At 32.5% G+C, this 25869-nt stretch overlaps 1 protein-coding gene across 1 annotated transcript in view; it reads right to left on the bottom strand.

The window, feature by feature from the left end:
* Positions 1-25869, bottom strand: part of LOC139521746 (serine/threonine-protein kinase ATR-like) — a 91172-nt gene that overhangs the window by 56116 nt on the left and 9187 nt on the right. The window contains exons 8-17 of the mRNA XM_071315318.1: positions 24523-24640; positions 23981-24114; positions 23272-23587; positions 22708-22847; positions 22137-22248; positions 18906-19009; positions 14676-14857; positions 13411-13478; positions 12036-12117; positions 266-360 (exon numbers count right to left, since the gene is read on the bottom strand). Of these exons, the coding sequence (XP_071171419.1) occupies positions 266-360; positions 12036-12117; positions 13411-13478; positions 14676-14857; positions 18906-19009; positions 22137-22248; positions 22708-22847; positions 23272-23587; positions 23981-24114; positions 24523-24640 (1351 nt within the window). The remainder of the gene's footprint in view (positions 1-265; positions 361-12035; positions 12118-13410; positions 13479-14675; positions 14858-18905; positions 19010-22136; positions 22249-22707; positions 22848-23271; positions 23588-23980; positions 24115-24522; positions 24641-25869) is intronic.

A 25869-nucleotide genomic window follows, 5' to 3' on the forward strand; every position in this document is an offset into this window, starting at 1 on the left:
AAAACTGTAGTGAAAAATACTTCAGTAAAAATGATGGACTAAATGTATTTAGGATCATCAAATGTATCTCTCTTGTTTTGGAATATTTTTCATACAAAATAAATGTCTACTCTATCACATTCTGAAATCTATTTAATGGTTATTATATACATAAAAGAGACAATATTTCATTTCAAAAAGTGTAATGACCTATCTAGGGATATTAATTGACACATCTGCAATAAAATGATGTTCATCAAAAAAACTTTGATACTAACAAACTTACAAATGCCTGCTTGAAGACGTGAACCCTCCATTTAGGTGACATGTCTTTTGGAAACAATGCTAATCCTTCAAGTAATCTGCATTTCACTGACATTTCTATAAAGATAAAAGTATATTTGCATTGACTGTATATAACAAGCTGCAGAAAACTGGAGCTAAATATCTAAAATGGTTCAACTAATGCTTAATAATAACCCACAAAAAATGTAATGGGTCTAGAGAGACCTTATAAAAAAGAAGATGTGGTATGATTGCCAATGAGACAACTATCCACAAAAGACCAAAATGACACAGACATTAACAACTATAGGTCACCATACGGCCTTCAACAATGAGTAAAGCCCATACCGCATAGTCAGCTATAATACGCCCTGATAAGACAATGTAAAACAATTCAAACGAGAAAACTAACGGCCTTATTTATGTAAAAAAATGAACGAAAAACAAATATGTAACATATAAACAAACGATATCCACTGAATTACAGGCTCCTGACTTGGGACAGGCACATACATAAATAATGTGGCGGGCTTAAACATTTTAGCGGGATCCCAACCCTCCCCCTAACCTGGGACAGTGGTATAACAGTACAACATAAGAACGAACTATAATCAAAGCGCTGTAAGCGCTGAAGGCAGTTAACCAAAAACCAAGGCAACCGTAATTATGAAAACTGTGGCAATGTTGCCTCAACATTAAACATTCATATATAGTACATTCATGTTTATCTAATGATTTATTTATTAAGGCAAATAATTTATATGTTATCATGGTTTCAAAAGCAATGCATATATCAATGTATATTTTTTATGGTGAGTCTGCAGTGGTACAAGTTCCCAATGATTGCAGTTGTTCTACTTGGTAGTTAACCTTGGTTTTATTTGACTGCTAGAAGTTCAATTTGACGTAGTATGAACATGTAATAGTATGAATGGACTGGTTTCCCTGGAAAGAAAACTGAGTGTGTGTTCTATAGTACAAAAGTTATGAGACACGAATCAGACAAATGTTCACTACAACAGGGATCAAAGATGAGGTCTGACTGACTTGCCCATAGTAAATGTAAATGATTTGTTATTTTGTCCCATACAAATGAATATATATAATTTAGGGGTAGGGATCTCAACGGTTTTCAAGTTCTCAAACAGGTAGGGGTAGGCAGAGGATTTAGGGGGCAGGGGGCCCGCCCGCCCCCCCTTTTAGGGAAAAAATTGGTTGCTTATATAGGTAATCACTGAAGCATGACTGGAGCGTCCAAGTTCTCAAACAGGAAAGGTAGGGTGACCCAAGGCACTCCCCCTATATTTCATTTAATTAGTTATATTGATCCATACATGAATATATATTGTTTTGGTGTGGGGATCTCGACCGTTTCCAAGTTCTCAAACGGGAGGGTTGGGATGACCACAGGGACTTCCCTTATATTTCATTTGATTTGTTATATTGTCCCATACATGAGTATATATGGTTTAGGGGTATGGATCTTGACCATTTCCAAGTTCTCAAACAGGAGCGTGAACAGTGACCTCAGGGACTCCCCCTATCTTTCATCTGATTTGTTATATTGTTATACATGAATATATATGGTTTAGGGATGGGGATCTCGACCATTTTTAAATTCTAAAACAGGAGGGGTGGGGTGACCCCTAGCGACTCTTCCTATATTTCATTTGATTTTTCATATTGTCACAAACATGAATATATATGGTTAAGGGGTGTGGATCTCGACCGTTTCCAAGTTCTCAAACAGGGAGGGTGGGGTAACTCCAGGGACTCCCCCTATATTTCATTTTTTATTTATTATATTTTCCTATACTTGAATATATGTAGGGGCGGATTTAGACGGGGGAGGGTTGCGGGCTTGCACCCCCCCTTAAATTTGCAAAGCATGGGTTGTTTCTCAGCTTAATAAAGAAAATTCCGATAATTTTACCTCAATTTTTTTTTAGCCTCACTCTGCTCAGCAAAAATTTAAGTTTGCGCCCCTCCTAACCTAAAATCCTGGATCTGCCCCACATATGGTTTAGGGGTAGGGAGCTCGAACGTTTCCACAGTGGCGGATCCTGGGGGGGTTCCAGGGGTTGGAACCCCTCCCTTTTTTTGGCCGATCAATGCATTTGAATGGGAGCATATAGTTGGAACCACCACCCCCCCCCTTTACTCTGGGTTGGGAACCACCCCCTTTTTAAAATGGCTGGATCCGCCATTGTTCCAAATTATCAAACAGGAGGGGGTAGAGTGGCCTAAAGAATGCCATCATATGATTTACTTACATTAAGGTATATATAATATAGTTGCATAATTTGTGAAACTAAAGAATGAAACTTTCAGCTACCTTAATTGACCCTTCAAAATTGAGAAAAAACAAATAGCCCCTCGAAATTGCAGTAATATGTTTACACTTTAAAAGCATCTCACATGCATTATCATGATTTATCATTTATAAAGAAAATTTAGACTGTGACCATGAACATGTATATTGTTAGATGTACTGTTCCCAGCTGTCACGTTGTATTGGATTTTTAAATTAAAATTTATCAAAAAGTAATTTTTAGTTTTTGAATAAAATATGTTTCTGCTGTTTCTTTCTTTTACATATATCTTTTGGTTTACAATACTAGTGTTTATATTCATTTACCATGCATAGATGTATTTTTTCACCTGCTTGGATTTATTTTGTAAATGATCGTCAAACCCGGAATTACCCTTATCCGCTTCCGGAATCGGATCCGATTTTGTAACATTTTGTCTTCACGGCCGCCATTGTTATGTGTTTACAATGTTGTTTTTGTCAATCAGATACGATTTTACTCGAATTTATACAATATTTGTCGGTAATTTTCTGTATAAAGCTAGCGGTTGAACAAAATAAACATCGCCGTCATGAATAATAATGATAAAAATAAGTTTTTAGCTCGTTTAATTGGAGACTTTGGTGAACATGGTGAAAAGGTTTGCAAAGTAATTTCTTATTTTCTTTCAAATGTAAGGCGACTACGTCGGGCGTAGCTAGAAACCAACTATCCTAGTCGAAATTCCGCTTGCAAAAGTGGAAGGTCTCGGACCACTGCTAATTTGCACACCTGCCTCCAAATTGAAAAGTTACGAAAATTTCTTTTTCTAATTTGAAATTGCCGCCAACAGCATGAACAGTTGAATTATATAATGGACTACTGACGTAGTTGTACTACGTATTGATGACAAACAATATTCCTACGACTTTTGTCATTTAGGAAATCTAAACTGCTTGTCTTAAGAAATTTTCGGCGATTAAATATTTCATACAATTGTTCTTTGACATCTTAGCTAAAAGCACAAGTCATAATGAACTACACAAGGATTTTTAATAAGCACTACTTCCTATGTGTAACTTTAAAACTTTTGGATAAATCGACGATCATTTAAGGTTTTTCTGGTCATTTTTTTTGTAATCCAGAATAAAAAGTATTAAAAAAGTGTTCAATTAGTTATATATAACATAGTAACAAGCTAGATAATAACAATGGCAAGTATTTCAGGATTTATTGGGTAGAACACAAATCTAGGGTGCTCGCATAATGCAGCTTAACTGCATAAAAATCAGTTGAAAAAGGCTCAACTCATTAGATGGACAAAAATACAAGTGGACGTTGCCGGGTATTTCATACTTTTTTCTCTCTTTTTTTTTGTAATCACTAGTTGTTTTTACCAAAAAGCAGAATAAGACTGATCCGAAACCTATAACACATTGTCAATTTGTTAATTGATAAATTGCGAATGGTGGCATATCCAGTAAAGAAGTATATTATACCAGGATCAGCTAAAAACCACTTTTTTTTAGATCCTGACTATAAACTTTTGACAGAAGTTCTATTGCAATGTAAACACCAATCAATGATTTATATCAGTATTCTGCTAGATATTTAGATTCAATACCCAAAATAATCAGCCAACAGATTTCTTCATTAGAATCTTTATAAAATTATTCTTTTTTCTTTACTTAAAGTCTTTTGCAGCTGTAAATTTCTTTTAATTTTCTTTTCAAATATCAATAATTACATTAGATGTATGTTTCATTATAATATGTGATTGGGTAACAGCAATCTCGTGTCATTCTGAAATTAACCTTCATTTCAAAATGAATTGTAACATTCATAATGGCAAGAGCTTTTACAATAAAGTGCACTGATAAATAAAAGAAAATACTTGATAGGAATCGTGTTTTCATGATCATAGCGGAAAAAAATGTGATTATAAGTATTGAATGCTTCTTTTAGTAATTTCAAAGGGTTGTAAAAGCGTTGATAGTGCACACATTTATGAATGAAGGGCTTTGGAGCTTCATTCAAAATGTACTTTGGTAAATGCTTTTACAACCCAAAAAATTAACATAAAGAAGTACTCAATTCTTTAATATTCTTTAAAATTTAGATTTTCCCTTCATAGTACTGCAACCAGAGTTGATTTCTTAAAACTTTAATGGTCCGGAATAACACACACCTAAATTATATATCGATGGAAAGAGGAAAACATGTACAATAAGAAAAGTTGGGTCGTAAAAATCCAGAGTGGTCACAATTTTGTGAAATTGAGGTCAAAGGTCAGACCTAAAAATATCAATATTTCAACCACAAGGACAAAAAGGAGAAATATTCTGATATTTATTCAATAGAATGCTACAAAAACGATTCAATCATAAGCATATGCTATAAACGATGTTAAAACGACAATTTTGACTACTTATATGTAGAGCTGCCATTACAAAATGGCGTTGATTTGGAACCTTCTGATTTTTTTCCATTTAAGACATAGCAAAAGAAGAAGTGGCCTTGACCTTTTCACATCCATAAACTTTCATATTGTGTATAGTATTTCACTATAGTATATTACAGAATTATTTTCTAAAGTATAAAACACCAGTTTATCAAACTATTTCAATATTTTTTCTATCTTTGAAAAAAAACAAAATCCAAGCGCTGAAACAGTGTTTTTAATTTTGCATCTTAAAGGTTGTGTATTTTGTGAAAATTAGTATCTAGTTATAGATAAATACATATTGTGTTTTTGCAAAGTCTGGACAGAGCAGTTATAACACCAAATATACTATAGTCACCCGAGGCGAATTCGAGGTTTAAAAAAAATTGAGTGTAAAACAGTCAGTTTGGTGTATGAACATTTTTTTAGTGGGATAATCCTGGTAAAAAAGTTACCTCATTAATTTTTTAAGGGAAGGATGAAAAATTATACAATGCAATGCCAATTTTCTAATGTTGTAATTCAGAATCAGTCATGACCCTTATATAACTTTTAAAAGCGACACACAATAGCTCAAGTATTCATAAAATAGGGACATGAATCAATCTCATAGTCATCATATGAGGATGCAGTACACTTATTAGCATTACAAGACACTTCCCTTTTTTATAAGAACAAGTTCAGCGCAGGACAGAGTTTGTTCAAACCAAACACAGTTTTTGAGTACAAATGCTATCTGAAGCGAAAATACTGTCATGATTCGGTCAAACTCGTCAGATATAGTCTTACCTTTGCATAGGAAACACAAATGAAATGTGAGTGCAAAGTTTCGATCAATGTTCGTGACCAATATTCCCATATGCATATGCATGATGTATCTGCACTGTCAATCCCAAATGTCTTAACAAAGACTTCAATTTTCCTGCAGCAGATATGGCATCCCCTAAATTGAGCTCAGAGCTAAACTACTCTATATTTCATATCCCTTGGCCCCACTGTGTCTGAATTGTAAGGTGTCACAATCATACCTGTCAACCTGTGACGATGAAAATGCAGGTCATGACCTGCATTGAAGAATCAAATCTCAGGTCATAACGCGTACAAACTTTTTCGAGCTGAATTTCAGTATTTATGGTACATTTTCTTATAATGTATATCAAAGATACCAAAACATCAATGCATGTTCACTTTGTTAAGTCATTTTAAATCTTAGTAAATGTTATTTCATTGCACTTTTAAAGATTTTTATAAATTTGTGTTACTCAATCTTATGTGCTTTACTTTTTTGAGAAAAAAACTACAATCATCAAACACTAGCATATAATGTAATTCTTAAATGTTTGAGACTATGGACTTTTTTTTTTTTTATCTTTATTCAATTCTTCAACATATATATACAACAGATATATTACATATTACACAAAATTATCACAAAGCAATGTTTTAAGTATAATCACATATATATAATCAGCACAATAATTAGAAATTAAATGTTATGACACCTTCGGTTTCTTGTACCAGAATATTATTTTTTAAAAAGTGTTTCTCAAAAACATTTCTCATACATTTTGCATCACACAAATATTCATACAGGTAAGTTATATAATGTTTTACAGTGTATTTAAATAGTCTAATAAGATCAACATTACTGTTTAAATTTTTAAGTAAATTCCTTCTTCTGAAGATACAATATCTCGCTACAGATAACATGAAATTGACAAAACTTACATTTACGCCTTTGATAGATCCAAATAAACCAAACATAAATACCTCTTCATACACTAAATTATCAATTTTGTCAGAATCAACATTATCAAATAAAACTGACAACTTCTGTTGCATAAACAGATGAAATTCTACTAATTCAGAACATAATAGAAATAAATGAGTGATATTTTCTACTTCCTTTTCACATACATCACATACATTGTAATTTATAAGTTTCATAGTCATAAGTTTAGAATATGGACTATGTAGCCTTTAACCATTTTACTTTTCATTTAACAAGGAAATTAGACTATGATAAAATATAGTAATACAGTTAAAGGAAGTATAAATGTAAAAAATAATTTTCAACTTTTTTTAAAAAATTGTATAAAGGTATAAAAAAAATGAAAAGTCATTTTTCAATATGTATTTGAATTTCATATTTTTATGATTTAATCTTTTTCACCCATAAAACGTAAATATAAGGAATAATTTTGAATGGTGACAAATAAGGGGAAGTAACTCTAGTGCAGTTTGTAAACAAAGGTGCAATTTATTTAGGACCTAAAGCTAAGGTAATTGGTGTTAATTAACAGTGTGTTTGGCACCAAAGCTGTCAAGTGAAGCCATGCACTTAATGGGTCACTTAATTTGACAGTTTACATAGCTAGATGAACTTCCTGTTCATGGAAGAATTACGAATTTGCCGGTATTTCAAAGGAATATTACTTATGAAATCAATCTCAAGGCTAAGAAATACGGGTGAAATTGGGTCATTTTCTGAATTCCCGGGTTATTTCAATGACCCGGCGGGTGTTCCGGGTGATCCCTCAGAATTGTAAAAATCTCGGGTTACACCCGCAAAATACGGGTCAGTTGACAGGTATGGTCACAATGTCTAGTTAGTTCTGGAGTTTGGCAGTTTGGTAAGCATCAGAGACAATCTTGGGTAAAATTGATCGGTATATATAGAGGATGTGCTACATGAGAAAGGCTTTTTCTTATGGAAGAACAAATCACATCACTAACAATCGTTATTAATGAACTGACAGCAAGTTCAAATTCTAATTTTTCAGAAACTGTTTTACTTAATTGCACAGGTGTTGACTTCAATAAGTACTTGGTTATGCATGGATAAATGATTACTCACATTAATAAGCACAACTTAAAAGACTGTCAACACGTTTAGAGGACTCAGTTTTGCGTAGTTTTCTGGGGTTTTTTTAAAGGTTTTTCTTTTACACAAAAACCCTGTTTTCATATCCAAACTACAAGGAAGAACTGAGCGCGAGATCGTATAAAAGTGTCAGGTTGTGAGGATACATGTCGATCAGTTTGATCACATAGATGGATTTCTGTTTTTTTCTAATTTAAAGTTCCCCAAGGGTGACTGGGGAAACGAAATATGGTCACTTGGTCTTCCCCTGACCGGCAGTAAAACCAAATGGGGCGTCCGTTTGGCAGTGCGGGATGTATCAAGTTCGAAGTCACGTCCGGTCAGAATGGGGACGTTAAATCCGATGTCTCGTGTAAAGGGAGTGTTACGTTCTTTGCACGTTAAAAAACCCTTGCATACACTCTTTGAGGGGTCCGTAGGTGGCATGTTGCAATGGAAAATTTCTGTCCCAATCCAATATACCATCATTTTCCATATGCAGTCTAAATTTTCCCGATCATCATCCCGAATGGCCTCTATTATGACAAAACCTACTTATTGTTTTTATTATTAACTTGTTCTCGTCCTGAACATGCATGAAATATTTGCCACTGAACGTTTAGCAATCAACAATCAATCAATCAATCTAATTTAAAGATGCACCAATTTTGCTTTCTGGTGCAAGTCTCATAACATCACTGATGCCCACGGAAAGCAGAATATCAAGAGAAGTTGGTTTTAGCATCGCCTTGTCACACACCAAATCTCTGCGAAACTTCAAGAGTACTTTTCCCCCGACCACTTGCATGCATATTAATTGCTCTGAGGTTAAACATTGACATACAATGTATTTTCACACAATGTCAACTATAGTCATTATCCGGAAAACCTCTTATCCGAAGGATTTGGTTAACTTTTATATAAAGTCAAAATTTTATTAACAAAAATATAACTTGTTTACAGAAAATACATGAAAGAACTACTATATATTCAAATCACTCAAAAATAAATTAACTTCTCCTACAAAGTCTACATAATCACATCGAAACTATCAAATTGATTGTAAAGAAAAAAATAAATGGTGGAGCTGATTGACGGATAGGAAATTTCCGTAATTAAAAAAGGTACAAATGATGTTTTTTGACAAAATTGTTTGGAATTTGCCCAACAAAATTTGCATGCAGTATCGCAATAATATGTTTTGTCCTCTCAAATGTCAAATACTGTTTTTGAATCATATGTTTTCTTGTTTTCAAAGAAAAATGCGTAAAATTTCTATCTAAAACAAGAATGTGTCCAAAGTACACGGATGCCCCACTTGCACTATTATTTTACATGTTCAATAGACCGTGAAATTGGGTAAAAAATCTAATTTGGCATTAAATTAGAAAGATCACACCATAGGGAACATGTGTACTAAGTTTCAAGTTGATTGGACTTCAGCTTCATCAAAAACTACCTTGACCAAAAACTTTAACCTGAAACTCACACTTTCATTTTCTATGTTCAGTGGACCGTGAAATTGGGGTCAAAAGTTTAATTTGGTTGTAAAATTAGAAAGATCATAACATAAGGAACATGTGTACTTAGTTTCAAGTTAATTGGACTTCAGCTTCATCAAAAATTACCTTGACCAAAAACTTTAACCTGAAGCGGGACAGACGGACGAACGAACGGATGAACGAACAGACGAACGAACGGACGGACAGACGGACGAACGGACGCACAGACCAGAAAACATAATGCCCCCCTACTATTGTAGGTGGGGCATAAAAACAGCCAACTTTAAGTTTGAAAGTTTTACTTGGAGATGGTATTATATTTATGTCTTTATCATTCTGATGATCCTTGATGATATGTGCAGTGTTCTCCCCAGGATTTTTGGATAGCGCTGTGGTAAGCGCGTGATTTTCGACAATTCTCAGTAACTTTGTCGCGGCGCGCGGTTGGTTTGTAATTGATTTGTTATGTGTTTTTCTTATATAATGCTATTGATGTTTTCTCTTGTAATGATGTCCTCATCATGCTCATGGAAGTTACCCCTTTGTTTGCTAATGTTATTGTCTGGATATAGACATGATAGAAGAAAAGTCTTTTTGTCTCCATTGTAAATACATATAATCCTCATACTATCTGTCTATAAAACCCAAGGAGAAGTCTTTTCCATGGTGGGTCTATACCAGACTGCCTAGATGTGAAGATTTCTTATCACTAACAGGTGATGTTGCAGAACATGTAGGACCAACAATAAAGTCATTGTCAGCTTCTGTGAGAAAGTTTTCAATGACAAGATTGGTATTTTTTACATTTACTTTTATTAACATTTCTAGCAAAGTACAACTTTTCAATAAAAATGAGTATAGTATTTCAAAGGAAGAAATGAAATTGCCCTTTTAATAATATTCAAATCTTATCAAAGACTTGCTTAAAAAAAAGGCTAAAATATTCCAATTATGAATATGAAAGAAATCCTTTAAAAATATTTTAAAGAGATTTTTTTATTTCAAAGGTGAATTACCAATCAAATACATTATGTATGCCAATTGAAACAACAACCACCTTTAAAGGTTTTGTTTGATAATTTTATAAACATTTGAATACATGCCACCAGATAAGTTTGTCAAGATTTGACAATACTTCTTTTAGGTCTTTCCCTCCCAAATTATCTCCCTTACTGGCTGACATAACTTCCTGTTTACACCTGTGTCTTTTTTTAGCATTAAATACTATTCCTTATCCAGGCCATCCTCTGTTTATATTAAATTTTAAGCAATATTTAATTAAGATATATTGATGATTGGTTGACAAATATCGATATTTTATATATATTTACACAAAATTTTCGTTTTGTTTTATTCCCTTATCCATTTGAAAAAGAGCCATGTATGGTCAAGTAATCGTAAAATACGGGCTTATAATGAATCCCTTGATAACAGGGATGCTTCTTTCAAGCAATACAGGTTCGACAGTTCGGTTGTAAACGCAAAAAAAGTAATGATATAATCGTAGATGGTTCAAAAATGGTCGAGACAACGTTGTCAGAGAAGGGGGTAAAACTTTCCTTATATAATTTAGAAATGAACTTTTCAGCACCCGAGACATGTATTATATGTCTCTGTTAGCACTGTCCATACCTTTCATACGTTTCGGCATCTTTATAAAGCGAAAAAATGTAGCAGTGTTCTGTTAACCTTACGACGTTTAACTTGGCTTCACCCAAGCTGGACATCGAGAAAGTGAATTTCTCAAGTCTAGTATCAGCTTGGGGTTTGTTTTTCTAATCATATCCTCTTAATTGTTTTCAAAGGGTAAAATTCATTACTGTAGAATTGCTGATTAAACAGGTATTAGTTCGATTGGGTGATAATTAATACTTTAAAGACTAGCTCATTGAAGCCAATTTGATCGTTGTTAAAATCAGTGTTTGTTCAAAGTTCGTTAAACAAGTTTGTGAATGTCGTTGGGAAATGCGGTCAATTTATTTCTTCTCATTTCATTCATATATGCCTCTATATATTCATTAAATAGATGTCAATGTTGAAATCTTTGTTTATTTTGATCTCTCAACGACGCCATTTTGTAAAATTTATAAGACTGGTCCCGCGGAGTTACTTTAATACAACGGAAGTAATTCTTTCAAAAGTCGTTAACCAGTCAATCACGTGATCCGAAAAGAAAAATAAGCGGGAAATTTTAAAAAATATGAAAAAAAATATAGCGACGCGGTCAGTGCAATAGGACAGCGGGAAATTGAAATAGCGCTGAAAATCGCGGCGCTAAAACGGCCTGGGGAGAACACTGATGTGCATAGAAAATATTTACGAAAATAGTGGGAAATTTAACCAAAAAATATATTTTTGGATTTAAGGTAACTACCCAAAACCGTAAATTGAGGGGTACCCCCATTAAAGGGATAAAATACAAAAATGTGACCATAGGAACTATTTACGACCCGACGGATATTAAAATATAGATATTATTCTATCCTTTAAAACAATTTGCAGCCGTGTGTTATTCTGGACCATTAAACTCGTTAACTAAGCGTCTTTTTCGATGTCAGTTGCAGTACTATCATGGCATTACAATGATTACACAATGTTTTTGTCATATCCTTCATTCCTACCTAATATTTTTTTATCAAATCAAAATAAAACTTTCCTCAACACTTTCATACCTATTTTGTCTGATAAGTTCCTTGCTACATTAGCTATTTCCTTAGCATGGTCTGGTTTTAAGTCATACCAAGAGGGATCATTCTGAAACAAATATTTTCAAAATTTCAGTATCTATAAAAATAACATCTCTCATAGTTTGTAAATACAACAATTGTAGGTTAATTTTGTTACTAAATTGTCTACAAAAATGAGTTAAACTAAACCCATTTTAAGCCATGTTTGTCATTACAATTAAAAGTGTGTGCACAAACAAAGGATCTTTTATCTTACTTTTTTTCTTAGATCTAAATTTTAATCAATAATATACATAGGGCACCATGACAAGATTGTTATCACATTTTGATGTTTAGTGAACCACTTATATTGGCAGGAACTCTAATTCAGCATATATTCTAAGAAGTTCACATCATTACAAGTATGTTAACTAGGTTTCAAGTTGATGTGACTACCACTGTATGGTTAACTACCTTAAATCAAACATTTAACCAGATACAGAAGACAAACAAACAAACAGACAGACACACATTCAGATCTAAAAACAGTAAGTCTCCTAAAAATCATTGTATGATTCGAATAAGTTTTTAAGGTGGTACCCAACACCTTCACTAAAATTAATTTGGCTCGTTTAATTTTCATAAAACTTTGACAAAATATTTACTTTGACCCTTTGACAAAAATATGATAATTTCCAAAAATTTGAACCAACCATTTTATCAGAAAAATTACACTGGTTATATAGCAGTTTAACAAACACTCATTTTGATCACTGAGAAGCTTACTATTTCCTTAACAACACAACGTAATTCAAATGTTAAGCTGATTTTACAGAGTTATCTCCCTGTAGTGCTAGGTACCACCTTAAGTTGCAAACAATAGACAACTTTCGAGTTTGATGCATTTCCATCAAAAACTCTGGTTTTAGTGAACGTCATTTGTGCGTTTAGGGGCGTCGTCACTTCCATTCCAATGTTGAGCGAGTATTTGGAAAATTATAATTCTATATTGTACGAATTATACGGCAAATTAAATTCTCAAAATTGACCATCAGCATTGCTGTCATTAGGGAATTGTCATAAGTACCTACAGAACAACCATTATTTCTAGTTTATCTTGCACAATGTCGATCACTTAGACGCTTGCTGAACATAAATAGTGCAGGGATACAGGCAATCCCCTCAATCTGGTAAATGACTTCATAAAAGTGTGCATAATTGACGATTTTTTTCCGGTGACGGATGAACTCGAAAGTGGTCTATTAAGAAGTAACTTTTTTTAAACTTTATAAAAAATATTTTTACCATTTTAATTTTTATCAAGAAAACATAACAATGTGAATAATTTGTACAATGGGACAGGAAAATTTTTAAAACTTACAGGTAACCATGGCAAAGATAGGATCCATAGAAAATTCTGTAACATTTCTGTAACAAGATCACATGTGTCTGAAACAAAATGCTATAATGTTAAGTTTAATTAATCACTGAATCTTATTTCTTATATAAATACTTCATTACAAATCATAAAGTTCTTTGTAATTTTGGATTGAAGAGAGGCACAAAAAAAAGGCTTTCTTAGTTAAGATTCATGATTTTTAATGTTTTCCTTGTATCTGTATTTCATTTTAAAGTCATAAGAAACCTCAAATAAAAAAAAAATAATGCATATGATTTTAATAACTCAATGGATAGTTTTCATTATAAAACTTATGTACATATACTTTTTTCTGAAGAAAATTCTTTAATTTATTCATATTTAGAAGAAGTTTACTTTATTTGAATAGCTTCCTTCCAGCAAGCAATTCCCCCGAGATATTTTCCGTATGCAAGGTGACATCAGTGTGACCCATCTCGTAAAAATCCGGTGACCACAATACGCATGGATGTCCTTAAAATAAACTATTATCTGAATTTACATGTTAAACACGTGCTCAATTTCCATGCTTTTTTGTTTATTTTTCGTCAATTGTTGACAAACAGGTGACAATCGTTAAACTTCGGTTTCAAGACACGAACTTTAATTACCTGCCATATTTTCACAACAACACTGACCGATTGAAAAAAAAATTGACAATTATACGAAATTTACACGAAAAAAATGATAAATTCGAGCACAGAAGACTAAGTTTATGATGTTTGTATGCATTGGTTCAAGAATTGGAAGAACATTATTTTTCACCGGTCACTCGTTTCTTATGACTTTAAAGCACACAATTGTTTTGATGTATTAACCATAACTTCATACCATAGATCATTTTACGTAATACTGCAGGATTAAATGCGCCTTAATAATTTTTCCTACAATGAAAGTTTAACATGATACCTAAAAGTTAAAAGCAGATGTTAACCTTTTTATGTTATAAATGCATGTTAATTTTAAAGGAAAAAATAAATTGAGAATGAGTCTATGGTTCACAGATGCCCAGCTTGTAAATATGAATGAGTCAACTTTAACATATATACAGATGCAGGATTCAAATAGTTAAAACTGTAAGGTGATTACAAGCATTGTGTATAAGATTCATTACATTTGGTTGAGGCAAACTAAAATTCGAGAACTGAAACGACAGATTTATCAATTTTTCAAAGGAAATACTTAATGCCCTCTCTGCTACGGCAGGGGCATAAAATTATATAACAAACCTTTCAGTCTTAGAAAATTTGAACAAATAGCAAGGATGTTGAGCAAGCAGGAAGTTACTGCTGACTGTTGCCATTGGTTACATTTGACAACTATGGACTGTATACATCCCTCATTTAATTGTTGAAGCATTTTTTGTTGTATCCACCAATCAATAGACTGCATGTCCTCTGTTACTTGGTAACTAAAATCAAAGCACCAAAGGCGCTGTAGGCAGTTAAGTAAAAAAAGCAGAGGCAAACTTGGCAGAGGTTAAGACGAATATTGTTGAAAAATTGGTGAAAATATTATCTCGGCTATTTCTCAAGTATTGAATAATGTTTGTAGCCTAAAATTTTCACTATCCAATCCCGCCACTTTCAAAAGTTATGTCCAATTATTTATTTTAATATTTTTATTAGTTTTTATTGTTTTACATTTGTAATTCCTGGTCTTTTAAACTATGCAGTATACATGTAGGTTTTGATAATAGTTACAAGCTGCATGGAGGAATATACAACTGCTTACCAAATACCATTGACTTTTCATAAGTTGTCCTTTTTGAACAAACCTTTGGTTTTCTAGTTTGAATGGTTTTACACTAGTAATTTCTGGGCCCTTTATAGCTTGTTGTTCGGTGTGAGCCAAGAAATTAAAAGTGACAAAGTGTATCCAACTACACACCAAATATCATTGACCATTCACTTGTGGTTCCTCAATAACTGACCTAATCAAAAACTAATACATATTAGTCAATAGACCATGACAAAGGGGGTGGGCTAAATATTCTGGTAATCAGTGGTGGATCCAGGATTTTTCATAAGGGGCCCACTGACTGACCTAAGAGGGGGCCTGCTCCAGTCACGCTTCAGTGATTCCCTATATAAGCGACCAAATTATTTTCCAAAAAGGGGGGGCCCAGCCCCCCCCCCCCTAAATCCGCCTCTGGTAATGAGATATACCTACATTATTTATGCTTGTTCCTATCCCAAGTCAGGAGCCTGTAATTCAGTAGCTGTCGTTTGTTTATGTGTTACAAACAGTTGAAAGGGGTGTATAGTCCGCGGTTTTTTACCCTGGGAATGAAATTGATGGAAGGGGTGCGGACTATGTGTGAGCCAAAATTTGTTCCTGTGAAAAAAGTTCCAGTGGAACTAATTTCACATGAAATATGTTCTTGGAGAACTTTTTTCACAGACAATTTTCATATAATTTGTTCCATCTCTATGAAATAAGTTCCACACTTTACCTGGTGAAATAAGTTCTGGGTTAGTGAAATTTGTTCCTTGCCTAGTGAAATAAGTTCCATGATTGTGAGATTTGTTCCTTTCCTGGTGAAATAAGTTCTGAATTTGTGAGATTTGTTCCTCACCTGGTGAAATAAGTTCCTCTTCTATGAAATATGTTCCACTAGTTAAACAAGTTATATTATATACTGAGCACTTGTCATCAGTGAGTTTAAAATCATTATAAGAAACATGTATTATATTGATAATGTAATAAATTATAAGTGTAAACATTCAATTTGGATCCTTTTGAGTAAATCAAAAATCTAATAACGTTCTCAATTAATAAGACTGAAAATGACACTTATGAACCAGGAAAGAGTAGAATAAAGAAATAATAATAAAAGTAATTTCGAAAAAAAAGTATTATAGTTTAAGTTGAACATTTGTATTACTTTGAAAAGGACAATGTAACTGACCAATTATTTTAAAGGCATAAAGAAATAAAAGACACACTCTTTTAAAACTGAGCAATGACCATAGCATAATGTACATTGTATGATTAGAACACCCATGATCAGCAGGAAACAAGGAGGTTGAATACTACATAAATGATAAAACATACATTGTAGATACAAATAATGATACATTATCATCGCTTTTATTTCTTATCTTCATCCTACAGTCATGCCTTAATTGCAAATGTACCCCATGCAAGCATAGTACAGCATCCAGCTTGCTTTATAATGTTTTAGGGTAACAAGAAAATATTTCGCTGTGCAATAGGTTAAAGGTATTTATTTTCTGTAAAATAGGTCCGAGCAGAACATTTTCATTGGTTCTTGAAAAATGTTTTCGTTTAAAACTAATATCAGAGGAACTTATTTCACTTTTTTTTTCAAATTTTAGTATTGGAACAAAACTCATGGCGCTGTGATTTTTGTTCCAGAACTTATTTTACATTAAGTTAAAAAATTAGTTCCGGAACAAATTTTATAGTGCTGGAACAAATTTTCTGTGATATAAGTTCCAATGGAACATATTTCATATGAAATTTGTTCCGCTGGAACAAATGTCACGCCGGAACAAATTTTTTGTTACATATGCAGTACTATAGAATTTCATGAATATTTTTTTTCCAAATTGGGATACGATGTTGAACGAGGTTTGGCCAAGTAAACAGAAACATCATGTGTTGTCAATGTTATAATGTATTCTTGACAACTCTTTGTATTATTTAGAAATAAAAGTATTCTTGACTACTCTTTATAATTTTTAAATAAAATAAACAATCTAATTTGCATAAAAATCAGCCTTTGATCGAATGTCCGCTTTGTTTCGGATTTGGTAAAATTTGTGTCATTGCATCTTTAACAGTGTACATGAATCCTGAATATCAATAAAAGATGAACCCTTGAATGGTAAAACCATTATAGTCAAGATAAAACCTAGTGAAATCTTCCCAAGATCGATTTCGTTTAATGTTATTCACGTGTGTACAGTACAAGTAAACCACGATGCGCCATTTTGAATATGTGTGATTAAAGTATCAAAATTTTCGTATTCCGACTTTTTGTGTTTAACTCTTAACTTATCGACTTAAATAAATCAAGACCTAACAGTTTTTAATTGTAAATTGTAACCATTAATACTGAAAGTGTAAACCTGAAATAAGTGGAATTTTGTATACGAAACTATATTTCCAGGTGAAAGGTCACATTGTACAGGTGTATCGTCTTACATGAATAAGTTTACAGGTTTGTGAGTAAAGCAATTAATTAACCATGTCAACTTTAGATTTTCGTCTAAGTTCAGTAATTTTTAACTAAAACACGATAAAGGAAACCATCTTGAAATGACCTTAATTGACATCGACAAAATCTATAAATACGTATTCAAATGAGGTCTCGATTGATATTGCAATGGCCCTGATCGAGTATAATGTTTGGGGGTTTACACGATGCATAGCAAGTACGGAGAGACACGATGACAAATAATAACATCAGCTTTCAGCTTGCATTAAATAGTTAAATAAAATTCATACAATGTAGAAATAAAATAATCAAGTATTCTTACAAATTCAAGACTTACACAGAGAGGAAGTAGGACAATGCTTTTAAATATTTACCTTTAGTAGGATGGAATCCACCAAATTCAACGGCTTAATAGCCGCAAAATAATATCCATGCGCCATTCATGCCATTTGGCAAATTTTAATGCCTTCATTACAAACATTTTCGGCGATGAAATTATTCTTACAATAGTTCACTTACATCTTCATCAAAAGCACAGACGATAAAAAGCTATGCTTAACTTTTTAATTAGCACTTTTTCAAATGGGGAACATCAATTGTTTTGGGAAAATCGACGATCATTTAAGGTAATCTTCCTTATATTTATTGTTTTTTATAACAAAAAGTGTGAAAAAAATGTCTAATTAGTTATAAAGAATCTACCAGACCTGCCAGATCAGAGCAATGGCACTTTTTCAAAAATTCCCAGAGGGGAACCCAAATCCAGGGTGCTCGCATAAGGCAGCTTAACTGCCTAAAAAATAATCATAACACATTATATTGTTACGGAAGACAGTACAAGCAATAAATGCTTATTTCTTTAGCATATATTATGTTACTAAGTATTTTTTTTTAAATTATTTCTATAAAAAAATTCGCAATCCATAGTCAATCTGTACACAAACTATTCTCTTACCTAAACATAATGTTAATACCTAAACAAAATGTTAATACATAAACATAATGTTAATACCTAAACATAATATTAATACCTAAACATAATGTTAATACCTAAACATAATGTTAATACCATTTACTATACCAATACATTAATTCAGAAATCATTTTATGTACATGGTGTTTCAGCTCATTGTTTGCTCATAGCTATTGCCTAAATCTTTTAATTTTAATTTGATCTCTGTTTAATAAACTTATAAAACGAATGCATAAAAGAGCCAGCCATACACATAAAGGTTGTTAAAGGTGACTTATAATAACAGCAAATAAGATATACCTGAAATCTGTCTTTGTTTTATCTTGACATACACACAGATTATAACATGTTAATACAGTCTCCAATCCAACTTGTATTCCTTCTAATAATGGTATGGCTAACTCCTATACAACAGAAAATAAACAATCATCAATCGTCTTAACATGAAGAGTACTAATGTGAATTCCTGTACAATGGTGAAGCACTTGTTACAATTGTACTCAGATAACAACTACAGTGCTGACCTTTTTATCTAACTAAAAGAATGTTGTTAATTTCATTTGAAAACAAACTCTTTTTTTTTGGCTCAACTCATGAAATTTTTTAATCAAACTAATTCATAGGAGAAAAAAACAAGAGAAACTGCGAGCTACTGCTCACTGATGATACCCCCGCCGCAAGTGGATAATATTTATAGTGTAAAAATATGCAAGTGTTCGGTAAACAGGAAGTTGTTGAGGGATGAATCTGAAAAGGCATCACACAGGATAGCTGACTTATATCAAGCCCGAAACCAAATTTCAGAAATCCTGGTAGTGTAGTTCCGTAGAAAAATGTGACGAAAAATTTCCAACTTGGCTATCAGATGTATAATGATATGAGTGTTCGGTAAACAGGAAGTTGTCGAGTGATGAATCTGAAAACACATCACACGGTATAGCTGACTTATATCAAGCCCGAAACCAAATTTCAGAAATCCTGGTAGTGTAGTTCCAGAGAAAAATGTGACGAAAAAATTTTCAACTTGGCTATCAGGCTTAAATTAAAATATTGTTTGTTTGCCCTTTACCGACCGACCCTATTAATTTGTTCCGACTGAAAATCTTTTATTTCTATTTACCAGCAATATTTTATTTTATTATTTTTTCCGTTCCTACCGAAAATCTTATATTTGTATTTCCCGCTCAAAACTTTTTTTACCGGAATCCTCGGGTTTTATCTTCCACGTTTAAGGTTAAGTACGTTTGGTATCACGTGAGCGTTTGGCATGGACACTTGCATTTAGAGATTCAAAGCATTTGATTGAAGTCGATGTTGAAAGTAGTTCATTAAAAAAAGTTTGTACGATACAAAATTATCAACGTGTGTACAAAATATTTTGTTAACGGACGTTGTATCCTATGCACAGTGATGTAGGGATGGCCTTTGGTGATCCGTAGATCAGGATGATTATGTTAACGCTGCCTTCGACCATCTTCAACATTTTATTTATATCTTACATGAATGGAAGTCCTGTAAATTGGAGAATAATTGGCAGTAAAATCGCCAAGTTTTCCTGACAGACAATTTATAAATGCGATGTAAAATACGTGACAATTGAGTTTCAAATCTTTTAAATTTTTATTGATAACACCTGGACACACGAAAATTTAATACACAGTCTCTAGGGTTGTAGAGTGGGGTGCTCATTTTCGTTGAGCATTTTCGCCATAACTTTCCTTGTTTTCTGCAGTTTATGTTCAGATTTGTATGCTTTTGAAGTCTACTGATTTTTTTATACATAAAAAAAAAATATTCTTAGCTTCAAAATCTATTTCTTTGAAAAGAAATCATCTGAAAAGTTAGATTAAAGGCTAATTGAAAGTTCCTGATTTTTTGTCCAAGGGGGACACATATTCGCCGTTTTTACACATCTATTTAAAACCAAATAACTGCAGCTTTAAACAATATTTATCCGATCAATTTCTTTATAAATGAATAGCAGAAATTTCAAAAGTTTAAAGAACTGAAATTTAGGGCAATCAGTCAATCAATTAATAAGAATTACATCTTTGAAACCATTTTTTCATTCAGGAAATTGGCCGAAAATCGTTGTCTGTTTTTCGGTCCTTTGCTGTAAGTGCCGAAATTCTATCTAAGTTTAAAAAATTATCATATTTGTTATCATAATATAATTTAACGGCATATTTCTTCCTTTTCACCCATCCATTGAAGTTTTTACACCTCAAAATCATAAAACGGCGAAATTATGTCCCTGGCGAAAATTAGCACCCCACTCTATTAAGTAAAGTAAGACAAATGATTAGTTTTAGCTCTTTTAACTGGTTGCATGGCGATGATGGTGGGAAATGCACTGCAGTGCAGTGGCTTTATATTCTAGTCATATATTCTTTTTTTTCACAGATATATCATCTCTGATAATCTAAGTTCGAATTTTTATAAAATTGGTAGAATGTCGGAATAAAACATGCGATAGATTGCACATTGTACAGTTTTTACACAAACCTTTCGTTCGAGTTAAGCGTACAAGGTACATGTATGTAGTACTGAATATCAGTTCAAGTTAAAACTCTTCAAAGTTCCAGTCATAAAAACGTTGAAAATATGCTGCACAGCTCTATATTTTGATATTTGAAAACAAAATAGTAGTGCATATGAATTAACTTCACATTCTACATATTTGTTTTCCATAACTTCCTCGGACTGTTATACTAATAGTCCCAGAAACTTTAATACTTATGTAAATTAAATTTAAAAGATCATTAAAATCATACTTAAAACAAAAGCAAATACAGACAAAAATGATATCATGCAGATTTTGTATCTATAAAATAAAATATTATACCTACCTGCCTACCCATGACAAAAAATGTACCGAGCCAAGTTATTTTTTTGGGGAAAAAAATAAAATATTTTACCTACCTACCTACCCTGTTTCAAAAAATAGGGTCGGAAAAGGGCAAACAAACAATATTTTAATTTAGGCCTCAGGTGTAAAAATGATACAAGTGTTCGGTAAACAGGAAGTTGTTGAGTGATGAATCTGAAAACGCATCACACGGTATAGCTGACTTATATCAAGCCTGAAACCAAATTTCAGAAATCCTGGTAGTGTAGTTCCGGAGAAAAATGTGACGAAAAAATTTTCAACTTGGCTATCAGGTGTAAAAATGATACAAGTGTTCGGTAAACAGGAAGTTGTCGAGTGATGAATCTGAAAACGCATCACACGGTATAGCTGACTTATATCAAGCCTGAAACCAAATTTCAGAAATCCTGGTAGTGTAGTTCCTGAGAAAAATGTGACGAAAAATATTCATGGGACTGACGGACTGACGGAAGGACAGACAGAGGTAAAACAGTATACCCCCCTTTTTTTCAAAGCGGGGGTATAATAATAAAAAGAATTTTTAGTCATGTGAAAACATAAATGTTGCATCCTCATCTTTTACACTCAGACAGTTATTTCATTGGTATTTAAAGCACATCTTTCTTTTTATTAAGGTAACCTTTCTGAAAATATAACACTACCTGATTCAGATTTTTATCAAGTTGATCAATTTGATTCTGTATATTTTGACGTAGTAACCTCAATGTTTTGGGCACTTTCCTCCTTTTTGGCTTTTCATCCATGTCTAATTTCCTATTAAAAAAAATAATATTTAAACAATTGTATCAAAATAACAAATACTACAAAGTCTGTTAGTCATAGAATTTGTTCAATTCTGTGAGAACTTGAGTGTTGAAATGGAATTCCTGTACAACATCCAGTATCGAATAAATATGCACTAACAAAAGACTTGTCCAAACTCATTTTAGCAAAAAATAAAGGTCACAGTGGCAAATGTTTTTGATGAACAACAATGTTCAACAAAAAAACCATACTGAAATATCATGGCTTTATATTTCACAATGAATTGATAAAAATTAACCTAATTAATGTAGGTCATAGTGGTTCAATCATTGAAGAATAGATCTACAAAATGACTGCTGTGTTTAAATATGAAAGGTGCTTTGAAGACATTTTCGTTTTTTTACTTTTACTATACAATAATTTCATCTGCCATTACAATTTAAAATAAGAATAATTTCATTTGCTCACCTTTTTCTTTTGAACTGAGATAAAGCTAGTTTACAGGATCCTTGTGTAGCACTGGTTTCCTGTTCTGGAGTAGATTCTATTTTAAGATTGACTGTTCCCATCTCAATAAGAACTAACTTAACTAGTGGAGCAACAAGGTACTGTAAAGTATTATATATATATTTACATTATTACTTCTTTATATGATTAGAACATATATTTACAACAATGAAAATTTAAACTTAAACAGTTTGTTTATACTATGTTACCATTTTTGATGGCAAGAGGGTCTGATAGAAATTCAAACCCCAAATAAAATCATTGCTTACAAGGATTGAACAATGGTCTGCTTTATTTCTGTTTTGAAGACCTATTGGGAATCATTAAATTTCATTGTAATTATACAAACCTCAAAAATTTTTGAATTGTAAATAGAGAGAGTAAGGGCAAAAAAAAAGTCAATATAGGTGTTTTACCCCATTGTTAAATTTTCTTTTAACTATGAGACCTGGTTAGTTGATTTCCACTATGTCAAATATTACTTGAAAAAAAAAACATAAAATTATAAGGCATTTTTTTCATTACCTGGCAATTATCTGAAGTTCCTAAAATTTTGATCAAAGCTGTTGTCAAGGACTCCATTACTGGTTTCAAAACTGTTCCTTGAAGCTGTGAACTATTTAACCTATTAATACAGTGAACTATCAACTTCATTACAGAATTTTTCATATTGGTTGTAGCTAGTTTTTTCATCTGATATGTTACTATGACAACAGTCATCTGCTGTAACATGTGTTGTATCTGTGATATTGACAGGTGGTTCAGGTTGAGTTCTTTCTGGTTGGCTTTGATTAAGTTGTCTATAACCTGACTTGTCTTCTCTTCTAGGTCTATTATCTCACTACAAAATATAATCAATGTTAATGTTCTCACTGTAACTTTACAAGCTAGTGTATAAATGGTCTATCCAAAATGAAAAATATACTGTAGGATTAAGTTATGTTGCTTTCTATCAGACATGACTTGCTATTTAAATGTGACATTTTCTTTGTATCAAACACTCAGATATTTAATCTAGAAGGTCAAAGATGTATATAATATAGAAAGCATAGTTAACAAATCTGGCCTTGATAATGGAAGCTGTATACTTTAAGATAATATTCAACTTCTGACTAAAAGTGTACATTATGGTTAGATTTTTTTTTTAATTCAATGTAGGTCATAATCTCTATATTCATTTCTACGAAGAAGGTAATGTGCTACTTGACATGCTAATAATACAACATAGTTTTACCTTTTGTTTCCACCTTCACAGCCTGAAAATAGAAGTTCTATCAGTGCTGTGACACATGACAGGAAATATTTAGTTATATCAAGGGTAGGTAATCCAGAATGTATCAATAGACGATCCAATACAGTCAATGATTCCTGAAATATACAGCAAAACATGGTTAACAAATATGCTGAGACTGAAATTTTAAGTTACTTTTTAGACCAATATTACAATTAAAAGTTTCAAGTGTTAACATATATTCTATTTTATTTTGACACATAATAAAGATAAAACATACAATCTTAGGCAATTCACTACATTAAATAGTACTAAATTTTTTAGCTGAATCAAATCAAAAATCAAAATTCAGCACATCTTCTTAGGAATTTATTTTATCAAAAGTTTATAAAAAGTGTTAACACAAAGATTTGTCTCCCCTGTGTAACAAAATCACAAATTTTAACAATTGATGAAGCCACTGAAATCACAACCACTGACACACAAAAACAAAACCTAAGTTTGACTTAGCAAACTTGAAATTTAAAATGGATAAATAAAATAACCTTTTTCATGACAAGATCTCCCATTTCCACATGACAACACATAGAGCCCCATGCTACATGACATGTACTCTTAGCAATCACATGGGTGACATCATCTGAAGCTAACTGCAAAATCTTCCTACAATGAAAGTAGACATTTAAAGATAAAATCAAATAAATTAAAACAAGACTTTTTACGCAATACCTCCAAATAGCACTTGGTTTTTCCATGGGCGATACATTAGCATATCTTAAGTTTTATATTACATATAAAGTAAGTGAATATAAACAAGAATGTGTCCATAGTACATGGATGCCCCACTAGCACTATCATTTTACATGTTCAGTGAACTGTGAAATTTGGGTCAATACTTTAATTTGGCATTAAAATTAGAAAGATCATATCATAGGGAACATGTGTACTAAGTTTCAACTTGATTGGACTTCAACTTCATCAAAAACTACCTTGACCAAAAACTTTCACCAAAACTTTCACCTGAGCTTCACATGATCTTTTTCTTTGTTCAGTGAACCGTGAAATTGGGGTCAAAACTTTAATTTGGCATTAAAATTGGAAATATCATATCATAGGGAACATGTGTACTAAGTTTCAAGTTGATTGGGCTTCAACTTCATCAAAACTACCTTGACCAAAAACTTTAACCTGAGCTTCGCACTATCTTTTTCTTTGTTGAGTGGACCATGAAATTGGGGTCAAAACTTTAATTTGACATTAACCCTTTCGCCGACGAGTCCCGGTTTACCGGGATTCACGCTTCAGACAGCTGACGATGAGTCCCGTTTTACCGGGATCGGAATACCTCTTTTATGTTTCCCGCTCAAACAGTGCAAACGTGGGTTATCTTTCTTTGATGGATAACCCGGATGAAAGTGTAAACATTGCGGTTCCGTTTGTTGAAAACCGTGTCAAAATCAGAGGAAATTTACGGAATTTACGAGAATTTGAAATGAGGGAACATTTTTTTTGAAAGAATATGGAAGAATTGAAGCCAAACTAGTATACTTTTTTGACATAAAATGTCGTTTTATGTACAAAACAGTTGGAATGGACATCGATCAGTGTGAGGAATTTGTACAGCCTCATAAAATTTTTCAAAATTTTGCCGTTTTGGGTTAAAAAATTACGATTTGGGGTGAAAGAGTCGAATTTTGAGAATTTCACCTTGATAATGACGAAAATTTGAAAATTTTGATATTTTATGAAGAAAAAATTGTCAAAACATGAACAAAACTGTGAACATGGTCTTAGTGAATAAAATAAATACACAAATAACTATAAACAAGTTTTTATTGACATTTATTATGAATATTTCCAACTTGAGTAATAGTAGCCAGGGACGCCATCGT

The sequence above is a fragment of the Mytilus edulis genome, chromosome 4, assembly GCF_963676685.1.
Source record: "Mytilus edulis chromosome 4, xbMytEdul2.2, whole genome shotgun sequence".
In the NCBI taxonomy this organism is placed as follows: Eukaryota; Metazoa; Mollusca; class Bivalvia; order Mytilida; family Mytilidae; genus Mytilus; species Mytilus edulis.